General features: G+C 54.8%; 1 protein-coding gene across 5 annotated transcripts in view; it reads right to left on the bottom strand.

Annotated features, from left to right (window-relative positions):
• Nucleotides 1-12,610, bottom strand: part of CSPG5 (chondroitin sulfate proteoglycan 5) — a 56,791-nt gene that overhangs the window by 30,427 nt on the left and 13,754 nt on the right. For all 5 annotated transcript variants that reach the window (XM_061576931.1, XM_061576934.1, XM_061576933.1 and 2 more), the window contains exon 3: nucleotides 10,475-10,663. In XM_061576931.1, the coding sequence (XP_061432915.1) occupies nucleotides 10,475-10,663 (189 nt within the window). The remainder of the gene's footprint in view (nucleotides 1-10,474; nucleotides 10,664-12,610) is intronic.

Genomic DNA, 12,610 nt, shown 5'->3' with positions numbered 1-12,610 from the left:
CCAGGAGAGAGAGTCACAGGTGGGAGTGAGGGAGACACGAGGAGACAGAGACACAGGTGGGAGTGAGGGAGACACCAGGAGACAGAGACACAGGTGGGAGTGAGGGAGACACCAGGAGACAGAGACACAGGTGGGAGTGAGGGAGACACGAGGAGACAGAGACACTGGTGGGAGTGAGGGAGACACCAGGAGAGAGACACTGGTGGGAGTGAGGGAGACACGAGGAGACAGAGACACAGGTGGGAGTGAGGGAGACACGAGGGGACAGAGACACTGGTGGGAGTGAGGGAGACATCAGGAGACAGAGACACAGGTGGGAGTGAGGGAGACACGAGGAGAGAGAGACACAGGTGGGAGTGAGGGAGACACCAGGAGAGAGACACAGGTGGGAGTGAGGGAGACACGAGGAGACAGAGACACAGGTGGGAGTGAGGGAGACACCAGGAGAGAGACACAGGTGGGAGTGAGGGAGACACGAGGGGACAGAGACACAGGTGGGAGTGAGGGAGACACCAGGAGAGAGACACAGGTGGGAGTGAGGGAGACACGAGGGGACAGAGACACAGGTGGGAGTGAGGGAGACACCAGGAGACAGAGACACAGGTGGGAGTGAGGGAGACACCAGGAGAGAGACACAGGTGGGAGTGAGGGAGACACCAGGAGAGAGACACAGGTGGGAGTGAGGGAGACACGAGGAGACAGAGACACAGGTGGGAGTGAGGGAGACATCAGGAGAGAGACACAGGTGGGAGTGAGGGAGACACGAGGAGACAGAGACACAGGTGGGAGTGAGGGAGACACCAGGAGACAGAGACACAGGTGGGAGTGAGGGAGACACGAGGAGACAGAGACACAGGTGGGAGTGAGGGAGACACCGGGAGACAGAGACACAGGTGGGAGTGAGGAAGACACGAGGAGACAGACACAGGTGGGAGTGAGGAAGACACCAGGAGACAGAGACACAGGTGGGAGTGAGGGAGACACGAGGGGACAGAGACACAGGTGGGAGTGAGGGAGACACGAGGAGACAGAGACACAGGTGGGAGTGAGGGAGACACCAGGAGACAGAGACACAGGTGGGAGTGAGGGAGACACGAGGAGACAGAGACACAGGTGGGAGTGAGGGAGACACGAGGGGACAGAGACACAGGTGGGAGTGAGGGAGACACGAGGAGAGAGAGACACAGGTGGGAGTGAGGGAGACACGAGGAGACAGAGACACAGGTGGGAGTGAGGGAGACACGAGGAGACAGAGTCACAGGTGGGAGTGAGGGAGACACGAGGGGACAGAGACACAGGTGGGAGTGAGGGAGACACGAGGAGACAGAGACACAGGTGGGAGTGAGGGAGACACGAGGAGACAGAGACACAGGTGGGAGTGAGGGAGACACGAGGGGACAGAGACACAGGTGGGAGTGAGGGAGACACGAGGAGACAGAGACACAGGTGAGAGTGAGGGAGACACTAGGAGACAGAGACACAGGTGGGAGTGAGGGAGACACGAGGAGACAGAGACACAGGTGGGAGTGAGGGAGACACCAGGAGACAGAGACACAGGTGGGAGTGAGGGAGACACGAGGGGACAGAGTCACAGATGGGAGTGAGGGAGACACCAGGAGACAGAGACACTGGTGGGAGTGAGGGAGACACGAGGAGACAGAGACACTGGTGGGAGTGAGGGAGACACCAGGAGACAGAGACACTGGTGGGAGTGAGGGAGACACCAGGAGACAGAGACACTGGTGGGAGTGAGGGAGACACGAGGAGACAGAGACACAGGTGGGAGTGAGGGAGACACCAGGAGACAGAGACACAGGTGGGAGTGAGGGAGACACTGGGAGACAGAGACACAGGTGGGAGTGAGGGAGACACCAGGAGACAGAGACACAGGTGGGAGTGAGGGAGACACTGGGACAGAGACACAGGTGGGAGTGAGGGAGACACCAGGAGACAGAGACACAGGTGGGAGTGAGGGAGACACTGGGAGACAGAGACACAGGTGGGAGTGAGGGAGACACCAGGAGACAGAGACACTGGTGGGAGTGAGGGAGACACCAGGAGAGAGACACAGGTGGGAGTGAGGGAGACACGAGGGGACAGAGACACAGGTGGGAGTGAGGGAGACACCAGGAGAGAGAGACACTGGTGGGAGTGAGGGAGACACCAGGAGACAGAGACACAGGTGGGAGTGAGGGAGACACCAGGAGACAGAGACACAGGTGGGAGTGAGGGAGACACCAGGAGAGAGAGTCACAGGTGGGAGTGAGGGAGACACGAGGAGACAGAGACACAGGTGGGAGTGAGGGAGACACCAGGAGACAGAGACACAGGTGGGAGTGAGGGAGACACCAGGAGACAGAGACACAGGTGGGAGTGAGGGAGACACGAGGAGACAGAGACACTGGTGGGAGTGAGGGAGACACCAGGAGAGAGACACTGGTGGGAGTGAGGGAGACACGAGGAGACAGAGACACAGGTGGGAGTGAGGGAGACACGAGGGGACAGAGACACTGGTGGGAGTGAGGGAGACATCAGGAGACAGAGACACAGGTGGGAGTGAGGGAGACACGAGGAGAGAGAGACACAGGTGGGAGTGAGGGAGACACCAGGAGAGAGACACAGGTGGGAGTGAGGGAGACACGAGGAGACAGAGACACAGGTGGGAGTGAGGGAGACACCAGGAGAGAGACACAGGTGGGAGTGAGGGAGACACGAGGGGACAGAGACACAGGTGGGAGTGAGGGAGACACCAGGAGAGAGACACAGGTGGGAGTGAGGGAGACACGAGGGGACAGAGACACAGGTGGGAGTGAGGGAGACACCAGGAGACAGAGACACAGGTGGGAGTGAGGGAGACACCAGGAGAGAGACACAGGTGGGAGTGAGGGAGACACCAGGAGAGAGACACAGGTGGGAGTGAGGGAGACACGAGGAGACAGAGACACAGGTGGGAGTGAGGGAGACACCAGGAGAGAGACACAGGTGGGAGTGAGGGAGACACGAGGAGACAGAGACACAGGTGGGAGTGAGGGAGACACCAGGAGACAGAGACACAGGTGGGAGTGAGGGAGACACGAGGAGACAGAGACACAGGTGGGAGTGAGGGAGACACCGGGAGACAGAGACACAGGTGGGAGTGAGGAAGACACGAGGAGACAGACACAGGTGGGAGTGAGGAAGACACCAGGAGACAGAGACACAGGTGGGAGTGAGGGAGACACGAGGGGACAGAGACACAGGTGGGAGTGAGGGAGACACGAGGAGACAGAGACACAGGTGGGAGTGAGGGAGACACCAGGAGACAGAGACACAGGTGGGAGTGAGGGAGACACGAGGAGACAGAGACACAGGTGGGAGTGAGGGAGACACGAGGGGACAGAGACACAGGTGGGAGTGAGGGAGACACGAGGAGAGAGAGACACAGGTGGGAGTGAGGGAGACACGAGGAGACAGAGACACAGGTGGGAGTGAGGGAGACACGAGGAGACAGAGACACAGGTGGGAGTGAGGGAGACACGAGGAGACAGAGTCACAGGTGGGAGTGAGGGAGACACGAGGGGACAGAGACACAGGTGGGAGTGAGGGAGACACGAGGAGACAGAGACACAGGTGGGAGTGAGGGAGACACGAGGAGACAGAGACACAGGTGGGAGTGAGGGAGACACGAGGGGACAGAGACACAGGTGGGAGTGAGGGAGACACGAGGAGACAGAGACACAGGTGAGAGTGAGGGAGACACTAGGAGACAGAGACACAGGTGGGAGTGAGGGAGACACGAGGGGACAGAGACACAGGTGGGAGTGAGGGAGACACGAGGGGACAGAGACACAGGTGGGAGTGAGGGAGACACGAGGGGACAGAGACACAGGTGGGAGTGAGGGAGACACGAGGGGACAGAGACACAGGTGGGAGTGAGGGAGACACGAGGAGACAGAGACACAGGTGGGAGTGAGGGAGACACCAGGAGACAGAGACACAGGTGGGAGTAAGGGAGACACCAGGAGACAGACACAGGTGGGAGTGAGGGAGACACGAGGAGACAGAGACACAGGTGGGAGTGAGGGAGACACGAGGGGACAGAGACACAGGTGGGAGTGAGGGAGACACCAGGAGACAGAGACACAGGTGGGAGTGAGGGAGACACCAGGAGACAGAGACACAGGTGGGAGTGAGGGAGACACGAGGAGACAGAGACACAGGTGGGAGTGAGGGAGACACCAGGAGACAGAGACACAGGTGGGAGTGAGGGAGACACCAGGAGACAGAGACACAGGTGGGAGTGAGGGAGACACCAGGAGACAGAGACACAGGTGGGAGTGAGGGAGACACCAGGAGACAGAGACACAGGTGGGAGTGAGGGAGACACCAGGAGACAGACACAGGTGGGAGTGAGGGAGACACCAGGAGACAAAGACACAGGTGGGAGTGAGGGAGACACCAGGAGACAGAGACACAGGTGGGAGTGAGGGAGACACCAGGAGACAGAGACACAGGTGGGAGTAAGGGAGACACCAGGAGACAGACACAGGTGGGAGTGAGGGAGACACGAGGAGACAGAGACACAGGTGGGAGTGAGGGAGACACGAGGGGACAGAGACACAGGTGGGAGTGAGGGAGACACCAGGAGACAGAGACACAGGTGGGAGTGAGGGAGACACCAGGAGACAGAGACACAGGTGGGAGTGAGGGAGACACGAGGGGACAGAGACACAGGTGGGAGTGAGGGAGACACCAGGAGACAGAGACACAGGTGGGAGTAAGGGAGACACCAGGAGACAGACACAGGTGGGAGTGAGGGAGACACGAGGGGACAGAGACACAGGTGGGAGTGAGGGAGACACCAGGAGACAGAGACACAGGTGGGAGTGAGGGAGACACCAGGAGACAAAGACACAGGTGGGAGTGAGGGAGACACCAGGAGACAGAGACACAGGTGGGAGTGAGGGAGACACGAGGAGACAGAGACACAGGTGGGAGTGAGGGAGACACGAGGAGACAGAGACACAGGTGGGAGTGAGGGAGACACGAGGAGACAGAGACACAGGTGGGAGTGAGGGAGACACGAGGAGACAGAGACACAGGTGGGAGTGAGGGAGACACGAGGGGACAGAGACACAGGTGGGAGTGAGGAAGACACGAGGAGACAGAGACACAGGTGGGAGTGAGGGAGACACGAGGGGACAGAGACACAGGTGGGAGTGAGGGAGACACGAGGAGACAGAGACACAGGTGGGAGTGAGGGAGACACGAGGAGACAGAGACACAGGTGGGAGTGAGGGAGACACGAGGGGACAGAGACACAGGTGGGAGTGAGGGAGACACCAGGAGACAGAGACACAGGTGGGAGTGAGGGAGACACCAGGAGACAGAGACACAGGTGGGAGTGAGGGAGACACGAGGAGACAGAGACACAGGTGGGAGTGAGGGAGACACCAGGAGACAGAGACACAGGTGGGAGTGAGGGAGACACCAGGAGACAGAGACACAGGTGGGAGTGAGGGAGACACCAGGAGACAGAGACACAGGTGGGAGTGAGGGAGACACCAGGAGACAGAGACACAGGTGGGAGTGAGGGAGACACCAGGAGACAGACACAGGTGGGAGTGAGGGAGACACCAGGAGACAAAGACACAGGTGGGAGTGAGGGAGACACCAGGAGACAGAGACACAGGTGGGAGTGAGGGAGACACCAGGAGACAGAGACACAGGTGGGAGTAAGGGAGACACCAGGAGACAGACACAGGTGGGAGTGAGGGAGACACGAGGAGACAGAGACACAGGTGGGAGTGAGGGAGACACGAGGGGACAGAGACACAGGTGGGAGTGAGGGAGACACCAGGAGACAGAGACACAGGTGGGAGTGAGGGAGACACCAGGAGACAGAGACACAGGTGGGAGTGAGGGAGACACGAGGGGACAGAGACACAGGTGGGAGTGAGGGAGACACCAGGAGACAGAGACACAGGTGGGAGTAAGGGAGACACCAGGAGACAGACACAGGTGGGAGTGAGGGAGACACGAGGGGACAGAGACACAGGTGGGAGTGAGGGAGACACCAGGAGACAGAGACACAGGTGGGAGTGAGGGAGACACCAGGAGACAAAGACACAGGTGGGAGTGAGGGAGACACCAGGAGACAGAGACACAGGTGGGAGTGAGGGAGACACGAGGAGACAGAGACACAGGTGGGAGTGAGGGAGACACGAGGAGACAGAGACACAGGTGGGAGTGAGGGAGACACGAGGAGACAGAGACACAGGTGGGAGTGAGGGAGACACGAGGAGACAGAGACACAGGTGGGAGTGAGGGAGACACGAGGGGACAGAGACACAGGTGGGAGTGAGGAAGACACGAGGAGACAGAGACACAGGTGGGAGTGAGGGAGACACGAGGGGACAGAGACACAGGTGGGAGTGAGGGAGACACGAGGAGACAGAGACACAGGTGGGAGTGAGGGAGACACGAGGAGACAGAGACACAGGTGGGAGTGAGGGAGACACGAGGAGACAGAGACACAGGTGGGAGTGAGGGAGACACGAGGGGACAGAGACACTGGTGGGAGTGAGGGAGACACGAGGGGACAGAGACACAGGTGGGAGTGAGGGAGACACCAGGAGACAGAGACACAGGTGGGAGTGAGGGAGACACGAGGGGACAGAGACACTGGTGGGAGTGAGGGAGACACGAGGGGACAGAGACACAGGTGGGAGTGAGGGAGACACGAGGGGACAGAGACACAGGTGGGAGTGAGGGAGACACCAGGAGACAGAGACACAGGTGGGAGTGAGGGAGACACGAGGGGACAGAGACACAGGTGGGAGTGAGGGAGACACTGGGAGAGAGACACAGGTGGGAGTGAGGGAGACACGAGGGGACAGAGACACTGGTGGGAGTGGGGGAGACACCACGAGACAGAGACACTGGTGGGAGTGAGGGAAATGTGGACGAGTTGAAACAGAGAAGGCGTCAAAGATTCCATGCTGTGTTTCTCTCTTTCTCTCTCTCTCATGGGATAACACCAAGTCTACCGACTGGCTCTGCCGACGTCCCCGTGGGTTCTAAACAGGCAACCTTCAAGTTGGATTTTCTGAGCACGCATTCCACAACGAAACTACACACTTGGCTGTAGAAGTGTACGGAATGTGTGGAGAATATATATTTGCAGGGAGCAAATATTCTGCATTGATTCCATAAAATAAGAGCCGTTAGACAGATAATGGTTTGGAGCAGAAGTTGGGCGACAGATGGTATATTATTTTTATTCTTTGGTTCTTTCGGTAAAGTCACGTAGGTATAAAATAAAATAAATCACGACGTTTAGAACGCAACACAAGCGGTCGTCCTCAGGCGGAAAAAATATAATCCAGCAGTGGAACTGCTGAACCAGCAAGAGAGCAGTTACAACAAGGTTATATATGTGGCGATGGGCAAGCAAGCGGGGTCTGAGCTGGAAAGGAATTTCATCCCCGGACACAGGCACGTCAGCTGTGTTAATGGGGGAGATTATAGAGAGAGGGATTAGGGAGGGAGATTAGCATGAATGAGATTCCGTCGCCGCATAAGAGTATCATGCCCGCATATGTGCACAACAGCAGTATTAATGAGAGATTAGCACCATGAGAGTGCAATCCAAAGGACGTGAACATGAGTGTGCACTCCAAAGAGTATGTGAGCCTGAAAGGTGCAATCCAAAGGACACGTGAGTATGAAAGGTGCAATCCAAAGGGCATGTGAGCATGAGAGTGCAATCCAAAGGACATGTGAGCATGAGAGTGCAATCCAAAGGACATGTGAGCATGAGAGTGCAATCCAAAGGGCATGTGAGAGATCTAAGAGAGAGGCATAGAGAGAGACACAGAGAGTTGGAAATAACAACTGACATAGGCAGGTGGGATGGAAACATCACAGTCAGTTAAGACTTTACCTGGTTAATAACGTCCTTCCAATGATTGCTCAGTTTGTACCCATCCTCTCGGTTCAAGCTGTGTCTGTGTTTATATATCTGGATGGCTTCATGAACAAATCTCTGAAGGTAGCCGGTAGGTTTGCAGAGTACCTCCGTCTTGGAAAAATAAATTTCGTGTGAGCCCACAATGTTAAAACAATGATCAGCAACGGCAGAGGTATTGGTCCTACCGTGTTTCAGATCTGCCTTGTGTTCACAAACGCGGTCCGAGACATGTCGTTTCGTTTCCCCAATGTAACTGCTGCTAAAACCACCCGACACAGCCAATTAGTAAGGTTTGTCACGTATCTGGCTGTCGCCTGATGAAGCTAGTTTTAATTACTGGCGAAAGGTCGTACTCAGATTGTAAATCTTGTGGCTTGGCTCTCCAACACACTGGTGTGCTGTACTAGTAACGCATTGGCATGTTCTGTTTATGTGACAAACCTTACTAATTGGCTGTGTTGGGTGGTGGCGATCTAATTTTAAAAAGCCTGTATTATAAACTAAACCTGTAGCCCCGCAGAGTTATCACATCGCCTAAGACTCGAGTACAGTCTGCTCTCCTATAACGCGGTGGTTGTTGCATTCCTCAAGAACACCGCTTTATGAAAAAATGGCGTTATAATAAATATTATATATTATAGGGATAAAGCATGGTCCGCGATAACACGTGAGATGCATAACGCAGGCTGAACAAAGATTTAGGCACTTGGGTAGCGTCTAGAAGCATCCCAATGCCTTGTGCGATGCTATGCCGAGGCAACCGTACAACCGCTTATTCCTACTCACATGATGTAGTTCTGTTCACTCAATCGTGTTATATATCCAATTCATCTCCGCGTTATAAAAAATGTGTTTCCCAATGCATTCATTGCGTTATGTCCAATTCAAGTTATGAAAACAACATACGTGACAGGAGAACAGACCGTATACGAGGCTTGCGTGATGCCAGTCCTACTCCACGGCGCTGAGACGCAGACTCGCCTGCAGTCTCAAACAGGCCGCAGCTTCCAGGCATCAGATGGTTCGACTTTGTTCGCAACACCGAAGCCTAGGCAAGGCGCTGGTCATTCTGCCGTCAAACGACAATGTCCACTCAAGCCACCTCTGTCTTTTTTGGCCACATCGCACGGATGTAGGGACAGTGCTCCAGCACACTGTGGACCTGTTAGTAAATATCCAGGCAAGAGTGGCTTGCGATCGTCTCCATCAGCGCACCGTCCAGATGGCTGCTAAAGGGTCCCATGGGGTTCGTCAAATCTATCGTGATCCCGGCCTAACGTTGCAGGCCTTCTACGACAAACCTGCGTTGGATTGCACGATCTTTCTGTATAGTGAATAATGCATGACACGAAAAGCAAAGAAGTCGGTGCAATGCGACCACAGAAAGAGACAGCAAGAACACGCAAACTCCAAATATACAGCAAGCGTCAGGGTTGGGATCAAACCCACAACCTCCTATATACCAGGCAAGCTAGTTAACATCTCCTAGCCACCGTGTTTATCAGGCAAAAAAAAAACCTATGTGTTAAATTCGGCTCTGAATTCTTAGCCGAGGATATTCACTGATGGGCCCCATACACCAGGATGGCGAGAACCCTGGCAGGCACAGCCACTCACGGTCACTCACGGCCACTCACGGTCACTCACGGCCACTCACGGTCACGCACGGTCACGCACGGCCACTCACGGTCACTCACGGCCACTCACGGCCACGCACGGTCACTCACGGCCACTCACGGCCACTCACGGTCACTCACGGCCACTCATGGTCACTCACGGCCACTCACGGTCACTCACGGTCACTCACGGTCACGCACGGCCACTCACGGCCACTCACGGCCACTCACGGCCACGCACGGTCACTCACGGCCACTCACGGCCACTCACGGTCACTCACGGCCACTCACGGCCACTCACGGCCACTCACGGCCACGCACGGTCACTCACGGCCACTCACGGTCACTCACGGCCACTCACGGCCACTCACGGTCACTCACGGCCACTCACGGTCACTCACGGCCACTCACGGTCACTCACGGCCACTCACGGCCACTCACGGCCACGCACGGTCACTCACGGCTACTCACGGCCACTCACGGTCACTCACGGTCACTCACAGCCACTCACGGTCACTCATGGTCACTCACGCCCACTCACGGCCACGCACGGTCACTCACGGTCACTCACGGCCACTCATAATCACTCACGGTCACTCACGCCACTCACGGTCACTCACGCCACGCACGGCCACTCACGGTCACTCACGGTCACTCACGGTCACTCACGGCCACGCACGGCCACTCACGGTCACTCACGGCCACTCATGGTCACTCACGGTCACTCACAGCCACGCACGGTCACTCACGGCCACTCACGGCTACTCACGGCCACTCATGGTCACTCACGGCCACTCACGGTCACTCACGCCACTCACGGTCACTCACGCCACGCACGGCCACTCACGGTCACTCACGGTCACTCACGGCCACGCACGGCCACTCACGGTCACTCACGGCCACTCACCTCTTTGCGCGCAGCTGCTGGTTCTCAGTGCTCAGCGAGTGCAGCTTTTTGGCGAAGAAGACGATGAGCATGAAGATGAGGAAGAGCACAAGCAGAGCGGTGCCCACCGCCACGCATCCCACCTGGAAGTCCGTCACCACCGACTGGCACCGGGCGCCCTTGTACCAGCTGTACTCCTGTGCCGAGCACCTGTGAGGGCGGGACAACGCACACATTCCCCTGTGTGTACATATGTAAGTGTTTATGTATGTTGAACTTCTTTTGCACTGTACGTAGCCAACCGTGCTAATCGGAGTATAAAAGTGCATAGCTCCAGTGATTTCCTAATATCGGAAGAAAGAGCGTTCCAGACGGCCACGGAAGCGCATCCGAAAGCACGAGATGCAGTGACCGTCTTTGTTCGATGGCCAGCTAATGGTCGTACCGTTTCTTTCACAATGTATTGCTTAAAGTGCTGTAGTTACCAGTTTTATGAGGTCAATCTTTAATGAATATTTTCAGTGTTAGTTTTAATGAAAAAATATTTGTGTTTGCTGTAATTTGCAAACTGATTAAACTTAAGACCTCCGTAAGCCTTTGCCATCTATTACAGTCTTGTGATGCAACAATTCATCTAACTGCTGCACAGAAGCCATCACTTTACAGTGGGCATGTCCTCAGCCCATTCCCATCTTTGGCTGTCATTCTTTATCGGGGATGATGCATGGCGATATGACAGGATAATTGTTCAGATCATTTTGAAGTCTCCAAAAAATATATATTAAGAATCAGCCTTATTATACAATGATTATTAAAAACTATTAAAATAATTGATAGCTCAACGAAGTGGCTTATCATGTGGAAATGTATAGCAGCCAAACACTCTATACATGTTGATTCTAAATGTGGCGGGAAAAATCAGACGACCCGGAGAAAAATCCACGCAACCATGGGGAGAGACATGCAAACTCCAAAAATACAGCAGGCGTCAGGGTTGTGATCGAACCCACGACCTCCTGTATACCAGGCAAAGTGGTTAACATCTCGCCAAAGTGTTTATCAGGCAACCATAATATTGTTTGCAAAAAACCTCCGTATTAAATTAGGCTCTGTATCAATTAGCTGCTTATTGGTGCCCCCTGAGCTACTGGGGACCCGAAGCTTTTGCCAAGTTGGTTCACGGCTGAGCGCCGCCACTGCTTCTGCCATGCGTGATTCTATTGTCACAAACAAGGCTTAAGGATCCATTCAAGAGTTGCTTCTTGCCTTGTTTGCACTGCCTCGTCTTGTACCATCTGTTCAGTTGGTTATATCGATACTGTCTAGTTTCTACTGTATTGTGTGCACTTTATATACGGTCTACCTTGTCTCTATCGCTTCTCACGTCTGCATGGTCTTGTCTGTACGGTCTCGCTTGTATCGTCCCATATGTACAATACTGGTTGTGTACTATCTGTCTTGTCTGCGTCGTCTTGCCTCTACCATCCACCTCGTTAATTCTGTGCAGGCAGTAGCACAGTTACGTGTCATGCACACACACACATTGACTGAGAGTGCAATAAAGGCAGCACACGTTTGTTATAGGGGCTCTCAATAACTTCACACCAGTGTGTCGAGTTGTTTCAAAGTATCCGTAAATATGAGGCCACGTTCATATCCATTGATGGCCATGAGCCAGTGGTGAAAATAACGTTCCCATGACAAGGGCCAGTCTCTACATAGGACAACCGCCACCTCCAGTGGTACTCAGTTTACCCACTCATAAACTAAACAATGATTTATGTTACCAGGTAAGGCCCACTGAGCGATGTAGCTCTTTTTCAGAAGCGACCTGGCTATCACAAATGATCGCTCAACAAAGTGCCTTATTATAATGTGGAAATGTATAGCAGCCAAATACTCTAAACGCGTAACGTTGATTCTAAAAGGAGGGAGAAAATACGGAGGACCTGGAGAAAAATCCACGCGACCACGGGGAGAGCATGCAAACTCCAAATACAGGTATATAGGCGTTAGGGACGGGATCAAACCAACGACCTGATGCATACCAGGCGAGGTAGTTAACATCTCGCTACCATGGCACCATTTTGGAAGGACAAGAGGCTGAGTTTTAGACATTACTGGGATTTGAACTTGTAACATTGCATTTTAAGTTAT

This window comes from Lethenteron reissneri, chromosome 62 (assembly GCF_015708825.2).
Source record: "Lethenteron reissneri isolate LAM-NWPU_2019-01 chromosome 62, ASM1570882v1, whole genome shotgun sequence".
In the NCBI taxonomy this organism is placed as follows: Eukaryota; Metazoa; Chordata; class Hyperoartia; order Petromyzontiformes; family Petromyzontidae; genus Lethenteron; species Lethenteron reissneri.
This window is presented reverse-complemented; position numbering and strand designations above follow the sequence as displayed.